The 19,208-nt window shown below is 53.9% G+C and overlaps 1 protein-coding gene across 1 annotated transcript; it reads left to right on the top strand.

Moving 5' to 3' along the window:
- Positions 1-166: 166 nt before the first annotated feature.
- PLD3 (phospholipase D family member 3) lies at positions 167-18,222 on the top strand. Its single transcript, XM_024768640.1, has 13 exons — positions 167-217; positions 9,831-10,017; positions 10,605-10,695; positions 10,803-10,877; positions 10,966-11,108; positions 11,581-11,741; positions 13,305-13,445; positions 13,530-13,657; positions 14,719-14,919; positions 16,166-16,305; positions 16,907-17,072; positions 17,528-17,627; positions 17,720-18,222. Exons 3-13 carry the CDS (start codon positions 10,669-10,671, stop codon positions 17,905-17,907), a joined length of 1,470 nt encoding a protein of 489 aa, XP_024624408.1. The 5' UTR covers positions 167-217; positions 9,831-10,017; positions 10,605-10,668; the 3' UTR covers positions 17,908-18,222.
- The last annotated feature ends 986 nt before the right edge of the window (positions 18,223-19,208 follow it).

Genomic DNA, 19,208 nt, shown 5'->3' with positions numbered 1-19,208 from the left:
CAGCGGCAACCGTCACGTGACCACCCGCACTCTCCCAGGCGCTTCCCCCTCCCCACGCTAGCGAGGAGCGCGGCCAATGAGAAAGGCAATTGCCTGGCCCACGCCGGCCCGCAGTCTAGCCGGAGTGCGCCTGCGCGCAGCGGGGGCGGTCGGGCGGGGCTCCAGCCTAGAAGGTGCGTGAGGGGCTGAGTCCAGGAGTGGGAGACGTGGAGTGCAGGTAATATGCGATCTGGGGGCGAGGCATCTCGGCTGCCCTCCTCGTGTCGTCCTTCGAATATAATGCATCTCTCCTCTTATATCGTCCTCTGTCCCTTTATGTCCCCATTCCTCCCCTTATGTTGCATCCCGCTTAAATCGTTACCACTCCCCTTATGTCGCCATCACCCTCCTTAGGTCGTCGTCAACCCCCTTAACAAGATTTCGTTCCTTTAAGTCCCCATGGCCACCACATGTCGCAGTTACCCCCCTTTAAGTCGTGTCGCCTTCTCATATCGCCTGCACCCCTCTTTTGTTGCTATTACTCCTTTACGAAGTCCTTCTCATAAATCGTCATCATACCCCCGTGTCACCTTCGCACGCCTCCTGTCACCATCTCCGTAAGTTACGCTCACGCTTCCCTTATATCTTCCTCATCCTTTATGTCTCCATCCCTCCCCGTCCTCTGACAGTCACTGTCCGTGCCTAATGCTTCTAGTTTTCCCCGTAAGGACCTACCCTGCCCTACAGTTGTTATTCTTCCCTTCGTGTCTCCGGTATTTCCCCGTGTCCCCTCTCACATACCGGGTACTAGAGCCCGTTATTCTGGCTCCACCACTAAGCATCTGGGTAACCTTGACCACCTAATCACACGTTTACAGTCTCAGCTTCCTCATCTGTGAAACGCACACAAGGACACCTACGTCAGGGATGATTGTGACGATCCTGCGTGTTTATTCTTGTGACATGCCCAGCTTGATGTGGCCATTTGAGCTAATACTATTAATCATCTCACCCTCACCTTCATCCAGTCACCTTCATCCCCTCCTCATTGTCGCTCTCCCCCTCCCCCCAGCTGCCCTCATCATTACCGTGGTGTCGTCACCATTCCCTGTATCCTGATACTCTCTGCCACACCAGCCAACCCCTGCTGTCCCACATCATGATCACTATGCTGTCCTCACCTCTGCCACATCACCACACCTGAGGGGGTGACCCATCAGCCATCACGAACCTTGCTCATGTAAATACTTCATCCCTATCTCCTTACCTTGTTGGAGTGACTGATTTCCCACCCCCAAATTGAGAGCACTTAGCCAATGGCAGGAGTCGAGGAGCGCTTGGTGGGAGGAAGACTCTAGAAAGCTTAGACCCAACCCTTCCTTGACTTATAGAATTGGGGGTGCAGAGAGATGAGGCAGGTCTCACCACACCTTTGTCAAACCTCAGCAACCCTGAATCCCCAGGTGGAAAGGTAAGTATCTTAGTCACTCAGCTTGCCTTAGCATGGCCATGTAGGACAGCCATTACAGTGTGTGTCTGGGGGCTGGAACACCCTGGTTCCAATCTTGGTTCTAGCATTTAGTACTTAAATAGTACTAAATGACCTTGGGCAGCTGGCTTAAGGTCTCTGTGCCTCAGTTGCTACATCCTGCAACATGGGAATGAAAATGCAAGTTAATTCATTCAATAAATATTTATTAAGCATGTTCTACATGCTCAGCATTGTGCTAGGCATTCACACATCAGTGAATAAAACAGAGATCCTTGGCCTCATGGAGTTTACATTCTATCAGGGGTAAGAGACAGTACACAAACAGGGAAGTAGATTATATGATGTGTTAGGGGGGAGTTGGGGGATGCAAAGATTATAGTTTTAAGTAGGGTGATCTGGTGACATTTGAACAAAGACTTGAAGAGGGGAGAGAGTGACGTGGCTATCTGGGGGAAGAGCGGCATTCTAGGCAGAGAGAACAGCAAATGCAAAGGTCCTGAGGTAGGAGCATGCATGGAATATTTAAGGAATAGCAAGGAGACCAGTGAGGGAGGAGAGGGATGGGGAATGAAGTCAGCAGGGTGATGGGGGCAGATCATCTGGGGTCTCATGGGCCATGGAGAAGACTTTGGCTTTACTCTGAGTGAGGTGGGAGCCATGGGAGGATTTGGAGGAGAGGAGGGATGTGATCTGATGTGACATGACGTGACATGAAGAAGCAGCAGCAGCTGGAGAACGTCTACCAAGGATGGATTGGCAAGAGCAGCCTGGTTGGAAGGACAGCCAGACTCCTCTTCTTAAAGCTGCACTCGCATATCCTTTGTATTTTGAGAAAGCTTCAAATGCCCCTCTCAAAGATTAGGGGTGGGATGGGGTGGGGAGGGATGTTGGTAGGGGTTTTGAGAGGCTACTGGGGAGGGACGGAGGGCGTCACAGATCTACAGATGTTACACAGCAGGAGAGGCAGCTGTCTACACTCAGGACCCTGAGGCAGCTTGGGCTCAAATTCTGGCTCCACCGTTTCCTGGCTGTGTCCCTTTGTGCCAGTGACTTAACCTTTCTAGGTCTTTTGTTCCCTTATCTGTTAAGCGGAGCTAAAAAAAAACCCACTGCTGTTAGAATTGAATATATAAAGTGTTTTGAGCAGTGCCTGGTTCAATAAACATAAGGAGACCCCGCTCTCCCACATCCTGTCCTTTCACAGGCTCAGACCTCCCTGAGGGTGGCAAGGAAAAGACATTCTGCCTTATTCTGTGTTCGGGAATTGGTTTGACACTGTTGTGTCCTGGCACAGAACTGAGCTCTGGGTTCAAATTCTTGGCCGACAGACCAACGCCGTGTGACCTGGGCAGTGATTTCCCTGAGCCCTACCTCGTCATCTGAAAAACAGAGATAATAATGCTTCTTTGCCCCAGATGTGTTGTGTTGTTCTTTTTGAACTGAGGCATCAACCATTTTCATGGTTTTATTTTTCTCCAAGGCACCAACTGTATGCTTTGCTCATTTAATCTACTGTCTTACTCCCTCAAAAGAATTTCTTCCTTCCTAGGGACTTTTTGTTTGTTTGTTTTTTCTGTGCTATATCTCCAATTTCTAGATAAGGCTTGTAAGAGAATAAGCCCAAGAGGTTATTAAGGGGAGATCATTCAGGGCTTTGGGAGCCACAGTGAGGAGCTGAGACTTTATTCTGCAGATACCGGGGGACCACAGAAAGGTTTTGAGCAGAGGGTGGACAAGTCAGACTCAGATGGAGGGGGAATTGGAAGGGTTGAGTGGAGGCTGGGAGCCACAGGATGTGGCTGGAGTGGGGACCCAAGTGAGAGAGGCCAGTTCGGGGCCATGGAGGGGAGAGAAAAGGGTTGGGTGGGAGACACACTTGGGAGGCCATGTGGATAAGTTGTGGGCGGTCCAGGACAAGGCCCAGGACTCTGGGGGAGTCAGGGCTTTCTGGAGAAGGTAGCACACAGGCTGAGACCTGAAGGATGGGTAGAACAGCTCTCCTTGAAAGGGGGACCCGGGGGAGGAGCAGGTTTGGGAGAGATCCTAAGGACAATTGGAAACATGGTGGGTGTATGGGGCTTAGGGACACCTGGGTGGAGGCGTCTAGGAGGCCATGGGACTTCCGGAGCTGAAATTCAGGGGGTAGGTGGGAATCGGAGACAGCTTTGGAGTCAGAAAGGGGGACTGAAGCTGTAATGGTGGGGAAGGTCCACAGGGGCTGTCCATGTAGGGCCCAAGAGGACATTGTAAGTTGGTTGCACTTGGTCCTGGAGGCAATGGGGAGCCACAGAGGGGGTTTGAGTAGGGATGGGACAGCTTAGATTTTTGAGTTCCAGTTCAGAAGTATTCGCCATTCATGATGGAGTGTTGGGGGACAGGGGGTTGTGTGTGTATTTTTTTACTTATTTGTTTTTTCAGACTGAGCATCTTCTCTCCCTAGAAGGGGCACCTTCTAGGGGGTCCTTTGAAATAAAACGTCTACTCCTAAAAACAAAACAAAAAAGTTTACAAAACCAGTGCTCTGTTCTGTTTTCTGTAGACTTGACCACAGACAATTGTGCAGTCAGTCCGAAGGGGTCTGCACAATCGAATGAAAATCAGCTCCTTTAAACCCAAGAACAGTTCTGTTTTGAACCGAATGGAAGGTCCATAGGTTAGTGAATGTTTCCTGAGGTATGGCCTGTCCAGTGCTTCACGTGGGCTTCAGCATATAACTGGCCCCACACCCTTCTTTGCACTTTCATACATCTTGAATCAACCTTGAATTGACCTTGAATTTTACCCTCAGGCTGAGGTGTCATTATCTGCACCTACCCTATTGCTCTGGGCTTAGAACACAAGCTACTTACACATTGTGTATACACCGAGTGTCACTACGTCTAGAGAGACATCTAAGAAAGTCTTTTCTCAAGGGTTTCCATTCTACTGCTTCTTCTGTTTTCAATAAACATTTATTGAGTGGTTACAACGTGCTAGGCACAGGGTGGGTAGAGGAATAAATCAGACATAGACTTAGCTTTTTAAGGGACACATATAGGTTTATCTATGATAAAAGTGTGTCCAGGGTACTAGGGGACACAGCTAACCAGCCAGCTTGTATCTGTGCTACCTGGCCTGCTATGGATGGTTTCACTGACTGCCCAGCAAACGTGAGGTTGGTATATTAGTCTACCCGTTGTTCTGAGAATGCAAGGAACGCAAGTGAGGTTCAGAGAAGGGAGCCTCTTCTCCCAGTAACACACACAGCTGAGATCTGAACCCAGGGGGTTGGGACTGCAAGACGCACCCCCTTAAACCATTCAGAGATCCCCCAGCCACCACTCCTCAGATGGGTATAAAGTGATCCCCCTTTTTTTTTTTTTTTTTTTTTGCGGTCCGGGAGCCTCTCATTGTTGTGGCCTCTCCCGTTGCGGAGCACAGGCTCCGGACGCACAGGCTCAGCGGCCATGGCTCACGGGCCCAGCCGCTCCGCGGCATGTGGGATCTTCCCGAACCGGGGCACGAACCCGTGTCCCCTGCATCGGCAGGCAGACTTTCAACCACTGCGCCACCAGGGAAGCCCAAGTGATCCCCTTTTTATGAATGAGGCCAGCAGGGCTCAGAGAAGTAAAGCCCCACGCCTGATGTCACTGAGTAAGAAAGTGACGGGTGGGATCTGAACCCTGGCCCCTCCAACCCAAAACACTGCTATGGAAGAGGGATCAAGTCTCCCACCCCAACCCTCACGGGTGTTCAGGGAGCTGTGAGCCAACACGTGTCTCAAAAGCCGGGTGGGTTTTGCTTCCTCCTTTTCTGTGCGCTGTGGTTCACAACCCAAGTCAGGCAGGGCACAAGCCAAGGGAACAGGGAGATATTCTGTGGGCTGGTGAAACTGCACAACTCAGTCCCGCAGGCTGGGACTCGAACCCAGCCAAACCCCAGAGTGGGCTTTGAACCCACGTTCTTTTAACTAAAACCACACACCCGGTCTCAGGACTTAATGAAGCTTAGGTTCTTTATGTCTCAGCGCAGAAAGAATTCAGTGAGAGACAAAGTGATAGGTAAAAAGTGGATTTATTTAAAGAGATACACATTCCATAGACAGAATGTGGTTCATCTCAAAAGGCAAGAACGGCCCTGGGAAAAACACACTCCATAGAGTGTGGGCCGTCTCGGAAGGCGAGAGGTCCGGAAATATGGGGTAGTTTTTACGGGCTGGGTAATTTCATTGGCTAATGAGGGGGGAGGATTATTCCAACTGTCTTGGGGAAGGGGAGGAGATTGCCAGGAATTGGGCCCCGCCCACTTTTTGGTCTTTTAGGTCACCTTGGAACTGTCATGCTTTTAGGTCACCTTGGAACTGTCATGGCACCTGTGGTTGTGTCATTTAGCATATGCAAATGCATTGGTCCCCAGCCTTTTTGGCACCAGGGACCGGTTTCGTGGAAGACAATTTTTCCACGAGCGGGGTGGGTGGGGGGTGGTTCAGGCGGAGGGATGGGCAGCGGCAGATGAAGCTTCGCTCGCTCGCCCACCGATCCGCTCCTGCTGTGCGACCTGCTTCCTAACAGGCCATGGACTGCTAGCGGTCCGTGGCGCGGGTGTTGGGGACCCCTGTGCTAATGTATATAATGAGGCTCAAAGTCTACTGGAAGTCAAATCTTCCGCCACCTTGGACCTAGTTGGTTCTAACCAGTTTATGCTGTACCCTCAACAGCTGTGTCATTCTTTTAAAGATTGTGCCCTGCCCCCTTCCCTCCCGTTTCACTGGGAGGGGGCACACCTGCTGGTGGAGGTGCCCCCTACACCAGCGAGGAAGCAGGGCATGAGGACCAGCCTGGACATTGCGCTGGAGCCCCAGGGTGAGTTCTAGGTTCCTGGGAACCCTGGAATGGAGGTGAGCTGAGAAGGCCAGCACTTGCTGGCCTGGCTCTGTCGGCCCGGCTGTCCATATCCTGCTTCAGTTTCACCCTGCCGTGCTCCCCCTAGGGATCTGGGGATTGAGGGTGCTGGATACCTATCCAGCTGAGGCCACAGTCCCCTTTTGGAGACTGGGATGTTGGGGAAGGGCCTCCGCAGCTAGGAGCCTGAGCCTCAATTTAATTTCCATGGAAGGCCTATGTGCATTTTTTAAAATAGTGAGTAAAGGCCCACAGTAAAAAGCAGGCATCTTGCCTGGCCGAGGGTGGGGAGGACGGAGGCGGAGGGAATCATGCCTTTTTTCTTTTCTTTTTGGCTGTTAGGACCCTTGAGACAATCATATTTATTGAGAACCTCTTACATGCCCATTCTCTGCACTTGATATATATGAATTCCTTGAGTTCGAAGGAGCCACTCAGATTTTAAACATCTCAAATTTTACATGTTCAAAAGACACACATTATTTATTTATTTTTGATATTTTTTTAAAAATTTATTCCTGGTCTTTTCCCCAAACTTGGTCCTCCTCAGTGTTCCCCCAAATCACACGCCCACCCCAGTCAGTTACCCACACAGCCAGAGGGAGCCTGTAAACCTGTATTCGTTTCCTGGGGCTGCTGTAACACGTGAGCACAAACTGCGTGGCTTAAAACAACAGAAATTTATTCTCTCACAGTTCTGGAGACCAGAAGTCCAAAATCAAGGTGTCAGCAGGGCCGTGCTCTCTCCAGAGCCTCTAGGGGAGATTCTGTTGTTCCCTGCCTCCGCCAGGTTCCGGTGGCTCCTGGTGCACCTGGGTTTGCAGCCCATCATTCCAGTCGCTGCCTCCCTGGTCATGTCTCGTTTCTGTCTCTTTTAGAGATACTTGCCCTTGGGTTTAGGACCCACCCAGATAATCCAGAATAATCTCATCTTTAAATCACTGACTTAATTACATCTACAAAGACCCTTTTTCCAAATAAGGTCACATTCACAAGTTCCAGGAGTGATGACCACATCTGACATATCTTTTCTGAGGCCCCCATTCAACCCACCACAACCCCCAAAGGAGATCATGTTCCCTCCTCTGCTCAGAACCTACCCGTGGCCCCGTCCTTCTTGCCACAGTCCGGGTAGCCCAGCATGATCTGGTCCTGTCACCTCAGACTTACCTCCTCTGCCTCCTCCCACAGGCCATTCCACTACAGACACACTGGCCTCCTCGCTCTTCCCTATCCACACCAGGCACACTCCTGCCTCACGGCCTTTGCACTGGCTGTTCCCTCTGCTCAGAACACTCTTCCCCAAGATGTCCAGTAGCTCCATTCCTCCTCTGCTTGAAGTTTTTTTCCCTCAGGGATCCCCTTCTCTGCGAGGCCTTCCTTGACCTCTTTATTTAAAATTGCAAGCAATCCCAACCCCGGCCCCACCCCTGTCCCTCTTCCCTGAGTCTCCATAGCACTTATTACCTTCTAACATATAATTTAATTTAATACTGTTTTTTGTCTGTCTTTCCTCATGTCAGTTTTGTTCACAGTGATATCCCCAGTGCCTAAAACAATACCTGGTGCACAGGTGCTCAATAAATGTGTGCAAAATTAATGAACAGCCTTGTAAAAAGTAGGTGCTATTCTTGCTGTGCCCATTTTGCAGATGGGGAAACTAGGGCACAGATGCACTGTCACTTCTCTGAAGTCAGTCACGTACACGCTGAGGCTCATATTAAGATCAGGCACCTGGCTCTGGGAGCCACAGTGTTAACTGCCTCGCCAATCTAACCCAGTCTACACCACCTCTTCAGGACTAGTTTTCTTTTTAAATATTGCTACCTTAGGTGTATTGCTTTGATAAAAATATAACAAGTCAAAATTAAACCCATCATTACAGACCTGTCATCACGGCACAATTTGAAAGCCAAAAGCTCGCTAACAAACTGAATGAAATGCGTCTATTTTCTTCCTATTTTTGATTTATTACCGGCCATCCCAGTTCCCCTGGCTCACCTTGCAGGGTCCCTCACAGCTCCGCGCCCTACCTCTGCCCAGTTTTGTTTTTGTTTATCAGCTTCCCTAATTTCACATCACTTGCTGTTCCAACCCCATATTCTTAAATAAAACATTTCTCACCACGGTCCTTCACAAATAAATAAATAAAAGGCAAACTTGTTTCGCACCCCATGCCTCCCCCTCCCCCCACCCTCCAACCCTGCGGTCAGCCCCATCCAAGACTTATCTTCTGCTTCTCTTGGTGACCTCTGGAGTTCCAAATAACCTTGATCTGTTGCCATTTCTTGCTGGATCCATTTGACCCATCCCGGTTTGGCTCGCTCCCTGCAATGATAGGAGGGGATCTAGCTGTGTTCTTCCACCCTTGCCAATCTGGGATCGGACGTTGGGGGAAAGGGGTTTCCAAATTATCCTTTCAGATCTAGGCAGGATATTGCGGTGAGAAGAGAACCTGGCTCCCTTTTGGAATTTCCTTCTTTTTTTCGTCCTTTTTTTAAAACACATTAATGCATGCGCCTGAATTTTTTAAAACGTGACAAAACCTGGGACGCGGCAACACCTGTGTAGGCTTTATAATTATTTTTTAACCTGCACAGAGATGTTTTCTCTTCTTTTCTGTAAGTCGCTCATATTTCACAATTTTAAAAAAGAAAATAGGCGGACGACAAAAAGCAATCCTGACCCACCCCCAAATCCCGCTGTCAAGGCAACCACTTCCAACGCTGTTGCTCCCCTCAGTAATAATCCTTCTCTGCATCTGTTGACTTCCTGCCTGGATGTGGGGAAGGGGGTCCTGCCCCTCTTTCATTGAGAAAGGTGGGCGGGGAGGGGGACCTCCAATTTATTTCTCCATCTGTGGCCTTAAATCCTGCTTCGGAGATATGAGATGGTATGTGGGAAACCTTGCTTACCCCTCCAGCCAGAGCCTGGATTTAAGAGACAAAATTTTTAAAATCCTTATCAAAATATCAGTTGACTTTTTTTTTTTTAACGAAACACTGACTGCAGTCCACAATCCAAGGGAAAACCCACCATCCCCTTCCCCCCCACCGCTCTTCCCCTCCCTTAGCGTGGGCTGTGTCTTCTAAGCTGATTTCATCGCTACGTTCCTAAATCATGTTATTCAGCCTTGATAATTTCATTTCATGTTATAATTTTTAAAGTCATTAATCTTATTTATGTATTTATTTTTGACCAGGTAATACATGCCCATGGTACAAAAATTCACAAGGTTTCAGCCTTGATAATTTCATTTCATGTTATAATTTTTAAAGTCATTAATCTTATTTATGTATTTATTTTTGACCAGGTAATACATGCCCATGGTACAAAAATTCACAAGGTTTGCAGACGAGAAAAGATGGGGGGGTCTCTTTTCTCTTTACCTGTGGCCTCCCTACCCCACATGGGGGCTCTAGGGTGGACCTTAGCAAAGCCAATCGCTCAGCTATGTACTCTCCCTCCACCCCCGTCAGGTTGGCTGTACTGGGCGGCCGGGCCCCCCTTCTCCCTGCGGTGAGCCCGGACCGGCGCGCTCACTGCGCAGACTCCCCGCTGCAGTGGGCGGAGCCCCCTCGGTCCCCGCCCCCGCCCCTCCGCCCCTGCTCAGCCTGTCGGGGCAGAAGCTGGGGCCCCGTGGAGGTAGCAGCAGCCGCCTGCCGAGTAAGGCCGAGGCCCCTCTGGTGTAGGGTAGGGGAGGATGGTTTCGGGGATGGGCTGGGGTCTGGCGGGGAGGCCGCGATGGTCTTGGGCTCCCGGCCTGAGCTGTCTAGTCGTTACCTGAGGGTGAGAGCAAAGGAGCCACCTGGAAAATGACTTCTGGGTAATCCCAGGGCTGGGAGAAGCCAGGCACAAAGATTTAGGGCTCCGCTGACCCAATCCGGAGCTGTCATTTTGGGAATGTATAGGTTAGAGCTCAGAGAAGGGAAAGCGCTAATGGGGAGCAGTGTGGGTGCTGATGAGGGGCAGGGTGGGCGCTTGGGGGGGCAGGGTGGGCACTAAAGGGGGGCAGGGAGGGCACCGCAGAGGAATAGGAGGAAAGCAGAGGAGTTGGACTTAGGGATTTCGAAATCCCAACTGACCAGCAGTCAGCTTCCTCCTTTAGGGGTGGCAGGCGCAGTGCCAGTGGCCCCCGTGATCACAGACAAGGCGACCCAGGGAGTCCCGTGAGCCCGAGGCTGATCCGCTTTCTGTGATGTCCCCCAAAAGCCTAGAACACCCCACACAGTGCCAGCTTTTGTTCCCTGCAGTTTGGAGACCCTGACACACCCACTTTCCCACTGGAATCTGTATAACCCCTGGCTGCCCAGCAAGATGAAGCCTAAACTGATGTACCAGGAGGTAGGTGGATGGGGGACCCAGTGGGGAGGGGCTGGACCCAGCAGAGGGTGGGGGCCCCACTGAGCTGCCCTGTCACCCCCACACACACCATCATCCCTGTCTCCCAGCTGAAGGTGCCTGCTGAGGAGCCCTCCAACGAACTACCCATGAACGAGATCGAGGCATGGAAAGCTGCAGAAAAGGTAGGAGCCCACCGCCACCCTCACTCTGTCTCAGCCATGGCCTGGGCTGCCCTCCTTGGGCTGGCTGATCACCTCCTCCTCCCCACAGAAGGCCCGTTGGGTCCTGCTGGTCCTCATCCTGGCAGTCGTGGGCTTTGGTGCCCTGATGACTCAGCTGTTTCTATGGGAATACGGCGACTTGCATCTCTTTGGGCCCAACCAGCGCCCAGCCCCCTGCTATGACCCTTGCGAGTAAGTGGAGGGGGGCGTGGGCGCCTCAGATGGTGGGGGGAGGGGCCCTGCCAGGCCAGGGACACTTCAACACGCACTAAGCAGGGCCTGCACCCAGTGGTCGAGACAGAATAAGGTGATCGCCGACTCCCAAGTGGACCGTCACGGTTCTTCCCTCCATGCCCACCTCCTTCCCCCACACTGTTGCCATGGCAGCCACAGCATCATCATCTATCTGTCTGTGAACAGACACACATGGCATCTTCCATCCACATCTGTGGACAGACACACACACACACACACACACACACACACACACACACACAGACACATGCACAACCTTCCTTCCGCACCTCTAGACAGACAAATGCAGACACACAGAGAATCACGAGTACTGACACAAATACACATAGTCTTCCATCCTCCGTGGGCAGACAAGTGAGCACTCACATTCCAGCCCCCTAAGGCTGATTCTGCCTCCCCCCAACCCCAGAGCAGTGCTGGTGGAGAGCATTCCCGAGGGCCTGGACTTCCCCAATGCCTCCACGGTCAACCCCTCCACCAGCCAGGCCTGGCTGGGCCTGCTCGCCGGTGCCCACAGCAGCCTGGACATTGCCTCCTTCTACTGGACCCTCACCAACAACGACACTGGGGGTTGGAGGGAGCCTCTGGGGAGGTGGATGAAAGGGGTTTCCCTATAGCCCGGGAGACAGGTGGACATGTCTCACACAGCGGGTTGGACACAGGTGTTTGGAAGCAACTGTCTTCACATGGCCCTCTGGACTGGGGGCGTTTTGTCACAGTCATCTGGAGGCCTCTGAATGTCAGGGTATGGGTTTGGTTACGAGGGATTAGGCTGGCAGATATCACCACCCACAAGCTGCCCTGACCCTGTCACACAAAGAAATGGAAACATGGAGTGAGTACCAGCCCAGCCTCAAGCCAGGCTGCCACTTCCCAGCTGTGTGACCTTGGGCAGGTCACTTCACCTCTCGGTCTTCAGTTTCCTCATCTGTAGAATGGGGCAATATCTAGCACTCCCCTCTTGCGAGGATGAAACGGGCTAATTCCTGCCAGTTATAGCACAATGCCTGACAGAGTCAGCCCTTTATAAGCATTTGCTCTGATAGCCTTGTTAGGGTCTGCAGACAAACTTAAAAAACATAAAACTTCAAGATTTGAAAAGGAACAGCCTAGGTGGATAAGCCCTTCATCGAAAGACATGGTGAATTTGTCCCTTTTTTTCCCCTTTCCTTACTGCCACTCTTTGTCAGAGGTAGGCTTAAAATGTATTAAAATCATGAGGTTTATTAAGCACTGCCTGAAAAAATATACGACAGTTAAAAATGATATGAGCTGGAAATTCCCTGGCGGTCCAGTGGTTATGACTCTGCAGTTTCACTGCCAAGGGCGCGGGTTCAATCCCTGGTTGGAGAACTAAGATCCCACAAGCCAAAAAAAAAAAAAAGTCATGAGCTCCCACGCCCTGCTGGTTCCTACTGGAATGGTTCAAAGCACAAAGCACAGACGTAGGAGGCAGACCATCTGAGTTCAAATCCTGCTTCCCCATTGATTTCTCCAATGCTCAGTTTCCCCATCTGCACCTTGGGATATACTCAGATTTGCCTCATCAGTGAGAGTGGTGAGAAGTCAGTGAGTTCACATGTAAAGGGGCTTAGAAGGGCCCTGGCTCACAGTAGAAACCAGGGAATCAATGGCTGTTGCTATTAATGTTATTGGCATCAGGCCTCACCCAAACCTTCCCAGACCCCAAGCCTGCACTGTGCCCCCAACATCCTGCAAGGTGCCCAGAGGTCCCTTCTGTGACGGGCATTGATACTTCCAAGTCAGGATCTTGGGAAGGTCCCGTGAAGGGCAGGAGTGGCAGGGAGGCCCTAGCAGGGCTCAGAGTGCCAATTATTAAAACAGATAAAGGGACTTCCCAGGTGGTCCAATGGTTAAGACTCTGCACTTCCACTGCGGGGGGCATGGGTTCAATCCCTGGTCGGGGAACTAGGATCCCGCATGCCACACAGTGTGGCCAAAAAAAATCAATAAAATAAAACAGATACAGGTTTTAACATCTTAACCTGTGTAAAGCCTTCCCTGAGTGTACCGGCTAATGTAAAGCCTGATCAGATCTAGAAGCTTAATCTCAAAACAGCTCCATGGGGGGTCCTGCGTGGGGTTGGAGAGTTGGCTCATCCAGCCCCTCAGAGGCTCTCCCCTCCTCCCAGGGCGAGGAGGTCCTCCGGCAGCTACAGACCCTGGCACCCCGAGGTGTGAAGGTCCGCATTGCCGTGAGCAAGCCAAGTGGGCCCCAGCCCCAGGCAGATCTGCAGGCCCTGCTGCAAAGCGGTGAGCTAGGGGGCAGCTGGGGGTGGGCTGGGCCTGGGGCTGCCCAAGCCAGCACCCTGACCACCACCACCCCTGTCTGTCCAGGTGCCCAGGTCCGCATGGTGGACATGCAGAAGCTGACCCATGGCGTCCTGCACACCAAGTTCTGGGTGGTAGACCAGACCCACTTCTACCTCGGCAGTGCCAACATGGACTGGCGTTCCCTGACCCAGGTCTGCCTGCACCCTGCCCACCGCCCTTCTAGGCCGCTCCCTGCCCCACAGGGCGCCCGGCCTCCAGCTGCGCCCCGCCTCAACCCCAGAGTCCTCTCTTCCAGTCTCTGCAATGGCGTCCTTCCCACCTCCTACCTAACATCCCCAAATCCAGCCCTCCACCACCCTCGCTCTGCTCAGGGAAGCCCCTCTGATCCCCGATGGCATCTACAGGACATTCCAGGCCCTGTCCACCCATTTGACCTTCACGATTCACTCTCTGCATGCCTGCTCTAAGCCCGGCCCTGTTCTGATGCTGGGAATGTGGTGGACCTCTTGGAACCCCCGGTCCAGGGTGGAGACGGGCCTGTCACCAGTGTCAGCCCAAAAGGGTCAAGTCTGAGTTGGTGGCGAGGCGGGAGCACAAGTGGAGGGGTCAGGGCCAGGATGGGCGACCCAACCTGGGGTACCAAGGAAAGTCTCCCAAAAGAGATGAAAACGAATCTGATAACTGGAGGAGCTGTAGGAATTGGCACAGGACAGGAAAAAGGAACAGCTTAGGCAGTGATCATTTGCTCAACAAATATTTTCCAAACCCCTAATCTCACCAGCCCCGCGGGGAGATGCTGAACGCACAGCTGTCCCTGAGACATCCCCTGTGCCTGTCCTTCCAGTCCCATGGGGAGGCAGGTTTGTCACCAGAGAGGGTGATGAAGGAGGCCCAAGGGACCCTGAGAGCCTCACGGAATGCCTGACACAGGCTGGGCAGTAAAGGCAGGATTCCCGGAGGCGGAAACTGTCAACTGAGACCTAAGACTGAGTAGGAGCTCAGTGGAGGGTAGAAGCAACAGCGTACGCAAAGGTTCAGGAAACCTGGAGCTTTGGAATAACTGATTTTCACCAAAACTTAAGATTTTAATCTTGAGTCAAGATCATGTCCATCCCAGGACTTTAGCTGGGGGAAGGGGGGTGGGGGCACGGTTAAGGGGCAGAAAGAAAGGAGACAGGTAAGGGCTGCAGGTGTCCATGTCGTCTGTGGGCACCAGGCCATCATCCCCGGGCTCAGCATTGCCCTCCCACAGGTCAAGGAGCTGGGCGTGGTCATGTACAACTGCAGTTGCCTAGCTCGAGACCTGACCAAGATCTTCGAGGCCTACTGGTACCTGGGCCAGGCGGGCAGCTCCATCCCGTCAACCTGGCCCCGGCCTTATGACACCCGCTACAATCAAGAGACACCCATGGAAATCTGCCTCAACGGAACCCCTGCTCTGGCCTACCTGGCAGTGAGTCCGAGGGAAGAGGGGCCTGTCACACCCCAGCCACATCCCTTCTCTTGGCCCCCATCAAGCCCTGCCTAGTGACTTGGTAGGGATGGGGGTTCCTGACCACTGGCTGTCACTTCTGCTCACTCGGGGCCTGGGCTGTGTCCCAACCTCCCTAGGCCTTGGTTTCACGTAGAAAATAAGTATTGCAATATTTGCCACCTCTTAGGGCTAGTGAGAGGCACGGCTGGGTCCATGCAGGCCGAGCCCTGGGTGGCCTGTCCAGTATAGCTGCATGTCGCATTTTTAATCAATTAAAATGAACTACAGTTAAAAACTCAGTTCCTCCGTCACACTGGCCACATTTCAAGTGCTTAACAGCCACACATAGCAAGCAGTTGCCATACGGGACAGTGCAGATAGAGAACATTTCCATCAACGTGGAAAGTTCTATGGGACAGCACCCACTATTGCCCTTGGCACTCTGGACAAGGCACCGCTGTTTTTGGCTGTTGGTATTTTCACTAGTTGGGGTGGCCAACCTGGGTCCCCCCGAGCAAGTCACCTGGCCAAGCCCAGTGTCATCCTGGAGGGCCCCCACTAAGGCATGGATGGAGGGACGCGATTCATTGGGGTCCTTTGCTCCAGTGACCTCCCACGGGACATTAATGGTTCCCCCGTTACCACTACCCCTTTCAGAGCTCGAGTTTGCTCACCTGTTGTGAGGATGGAGAGAGCTGGGTGAAGGGCCTGGTGTGGCTGGGCACATGAGGAGTGCCATCAGGCTGGACTGTAAGTCAGGGACAAAAGTGATTAGAGCAGAGGTCCTCAAACTTGAGCATGCATTAGAATCACCAGAAGGGCTTGTGGAAAGCCAGATTCCTGGGCTCCACCCCAGCACCTTGGTTCTGTGTGCCATGGGCAGTGAGGCCCAAGAACTTGCATTTCTAACAAGTTTCCAGGGGATGCTGTTGCTGCCTGACCAGGGACCTCATGTCGAGAACCACTGGGTTAGAGCATAAGTTCTGGAACCAGACAGCCTAGGTTCAAACCCTGGCTCCATTTATCAGCTGTGTGACCTTAGGCAAATCACTTACCCTCTCTGAGCCTCTGTTTGCTCACCTGCAAAACAAGACGTGGTAATTATCCCTCTCCTTCATGGAGGCTGAGCATTAGTGAGACCCGCAGGACCTGGCTCGTGACAAGCTGTCTGTAGCAGGGGTCCACTGTGAAGGACATGTGTCTTGACTGTCCCCTCATCCCCCAGAGTGCACCCCCACCACTGTGTCCAAGTGGCCGCACCCCAGACTTGAAAGCCCTGCTCAACGCGGTGGACAATGCCCGGAGTTTCATCTACATCGCGATCATGAACTACCTGCCCACCATGGAGTTCTCCCACCCGCACAGGTACCGCTGGGCGCGTGGACAGGGGTTGGGGTAGGGAGCCACCGTGAGTGGAAGAGGAGACAGGAGAGAGAGCGATGGGGCCCAGAAAGCAGTCACGGGGCCAAGACCAAGGGACAGAGGGAGGGGATGCCATGGGGAGAGACAGAGGTGACAGGGAGAGTGGGTCTGGATGGTCAAGACAAGGAGAAGGGGACAGAGAAGAGGATGAGAATATTCGGGGGGTGGTGTGGAGACGGGGGACTGGAGGCTTAAGGCAGAGGACGCAGGATGTGGGATTTCTGCAGGTAGGAGGCAGGGAGTGTAGGCTGGATATGGGATGATGGGCTTGGGAGGTAGGACTAAGGGTATTCAGGTTTGGGGCGGCAGGGTTGGGGTTTGAGATCTGGGATAGGAAGTGGCGATGACTGGACTCTGGGGGCTCAGAGCAGGTAGTCTGGGGGCAGCAGACAAGACAATGAGAAGATTGGTGGGGGGAGCAGGGCTTGGAGCTAGAGATGAGGTGGGGGCTTGGGGCTTCTCAGAAGCTGCAGCGGGCCCCAGGCCTGGCTCCCTAAAGCTGAAGTGAGGCCTCCCTCCGCATCCTGCACCCCCCCTCCCCAAGGTTCTGGCCTGCCATTGACGACGGGCTGCGGCGGGCTGCCTATGAGCGGGGCGTCAAGGTGCGCCTGCTGGTCAGCTGCTGGGGGCACTCTGAGCCATCCATGCGGGCCTTCCTGCTCTCCCTGGCTGCCCTACGTGACAACCACACCCACTTTGACATCCAGGTGGTAAGCGCCTACCCCAGACCTACCCATCAGCCCCTGTGCGGGGCAGTACCGGGGACACAGCAGTCGTGGAGCTCACCTGTCACCTGACAGGGACGACCCACAGTGGGCTGTGCCCTGATTGGCCAGAATCAAGGGCACGGGCAGAGGGGTTAGGGCTGGGATGGGGAAGCCCAGCAGAAGCTCCTGCCGCAGCCTGAGGGGTCGTGGAAGACTTTCTGGAAAAGGGGACATCTGAGGTAAGACCTAAGGGATAAATAGGAGTCATTCTAGAGGGAACAGGCGGCCTATGAGGCGACAGGGTCCTCCCTTTCAGCCGGCGTTTACCGAGTACCCGTGCTGGCCCCCAGGCCCGCGAGGGAAGCAGCTGAGTCCCCAGTCCCGCAGACCTGGTGCCACTCCCCACCCCAGACCCTGGGGCTTCTCTAACCCAGCCCCGCATCTCCCCTCCCTCTCAGAAACTCTTTGTGGTCCCTGCGGACGAGGCCCAGGCCCGCGTCCCTTACACCCGCGTCAACCACAACAAGTACATGGTGACTGAACGTGCCACCTACATCGGTGAGTGTCCTGGGCGCCGCTGGGGCGGGGGGACGGAAGGGGGTCCAGGCAGCACCACGGGCCCTGACTCTCTGGACCTCCGCTCCCTGTAGGAACCTCCAACTGGTCCGGCAGCTACTTCACCGAGACAGCGGGCACCTCGCTGCTGGTGACGCAGAACGGGCGGGGTGGCCTGCGGAGCCAGCTGGAGGCCGTTTTCCTGAGGGACTGGGACTCCCCTTACAGCCATGACCTTGACACCTCAGCCGACAGCGTGGGCAACGCCTGTCGCCTGCTCTGAGGCCCGGTCCAGCGGACAGGCCAGGCCTGCGAGGCTCCCGCGGGCGCGGGTGTTCCGGGTCTCAATCCCTGTCCCCGTGCCCCCGCTTCTGTCTGCCCCGTCGTGGCTCCCACAGGCTCCCCCCCTGCTCTCCCGCTTCTACCTCCGCCCCCGCCAGCCTGATGCTGTGGCCGCAGAGGACCCAGCCAAGCTGGGGGAGGGATCAGCCCCCGAAGAAGTAGGGGTGCATGCTGGGCCTGGCCCCCTGGCCCACCCCACTTTCCAGGGCAAAGAGGGCCTGAGGTCATAATAAGAAGTAAATAACTTGTGTGTACAGCCTGTGCCTGACTGAGTGGTGTGAGGTGGGGTGCCGGGTAGGGGACAGCTGGCATGGGCCTCTGGTGGGGACACCTTCGCGCATGCTGAGCCCTCAGCATGTGACCGGTGTGGTTTGGTGTGTACTGGACGCTCAGCACGTGGGCTGGCGTGCGCTGAGCCGTCGGCGCCCAATGCACGTGAGCTAGCGTGTGCTGAGCAGGCGCGTGTGACCTTGAGGGCTGGCGTGAACCGAGCCTCACGGAGCCAGCATGGCACAGCGTGCGCTGAACGCTCGGCACGTCCCCAGCCAGATGAGCGCCTGCTGAGCCACTGCCGTAGCCCGAGGGCGGACTCGCACGTCTGGACACGAGAGCACGCACCAGGCGTGAATTTACATACACCTGCTGAGTGAGCTTACACTTCGCATGTCCCAAGCATGGATGAGTGCATGCCAAGCCTGTCACGTGTGGCAAAGACAGGTCAACAGACGCTGAGAACCTGGCATCTGGCAAGCTCAGATTGGCACCTGCTGAGCACTGAGAATGTTCTGAGGGTGGATTCTTACGTGCCAGGCACTGAGCATATTTAAGGGATGGGTCAGTGTGCCAAGCACAGCCTCCAGCCTGAGCCAATGGCTGACTGGGTGCAGCATTAGAGAGCAGGGCCTGGGTGCCCCCCTGAACCCCACCCCTGTGCCAGTCCAGGCCTCAGGCAGGGAGGACAGGCATGAGGCAGTGCTGCTGAACAGTGCTTTATTGAAATAAACAGAGGCAGCAGGGCCAGTGGGGTGCAGCCCCCTTCCTGCGTCCCTCTGGCCGAGGGGGCCACGGGCCAGACCCCAAAACCCTCCTGTGTTCGGGGTGTGTGTGCAGGCATGCACCGTGAGCGGGGTGGGGGGTATGGGGTATTTCTGGATAATTATCTTTCTGTAAGGATAATTTGTCGGTTCAGGGGATAGCTCTGAGGAGGGGATGCCAGCCCCGCTAGCGCATCACCCAGTGATG

This window comes from Neophocaena asiaeorientalis, unplaced genomic scaffold (genome assembly GCF_003031525.2).
Source record: "Neophocaena asiaeorientalis asiaeorientalis breed wild unplaced genomic scaffold, Neophocaena_asiaeorientalis_V1.1 scaffold629, whole genome shotgun sequence".
Lineage (NCBI taxonomy): Eukaryota > Metazoa > Chordata > Mammalia > Artiodactyla > Phocoenidae > Neophocaena > Neophocaena asiaeorientalis.
Note: the sequence above shows the minus strand (reverse complement) of the source record. Positions and strands in the feature narration are given on the sequence as shown.

What these genes read in the sequence shown, in the direction of transcription:
- PLD3 (XM_024768640.1), top strand. Translation starts at nt 10,669, where the DNA reads ATGAAGCCTAAACTGATGTACCAGGAG. An exon ending in CTAAACTGATGTACCAGGAG is followed by an intron (nt 10,696 to 10,802) that starts GTAGGTGGATGG and finishes CCTGTCTCCCAG; the next exon opens with CTGAAGGTGCCTGCTGAGGA. An exon ending in CACCAACAACGACACTGGGG is followed by an intron (nt 11,742 to 13,304) that starts GTTGGAGGGAGC and finishes CCAGCCCCTCAG; the next exon opens with AGGCTCTCCCCTCCTCCCAG.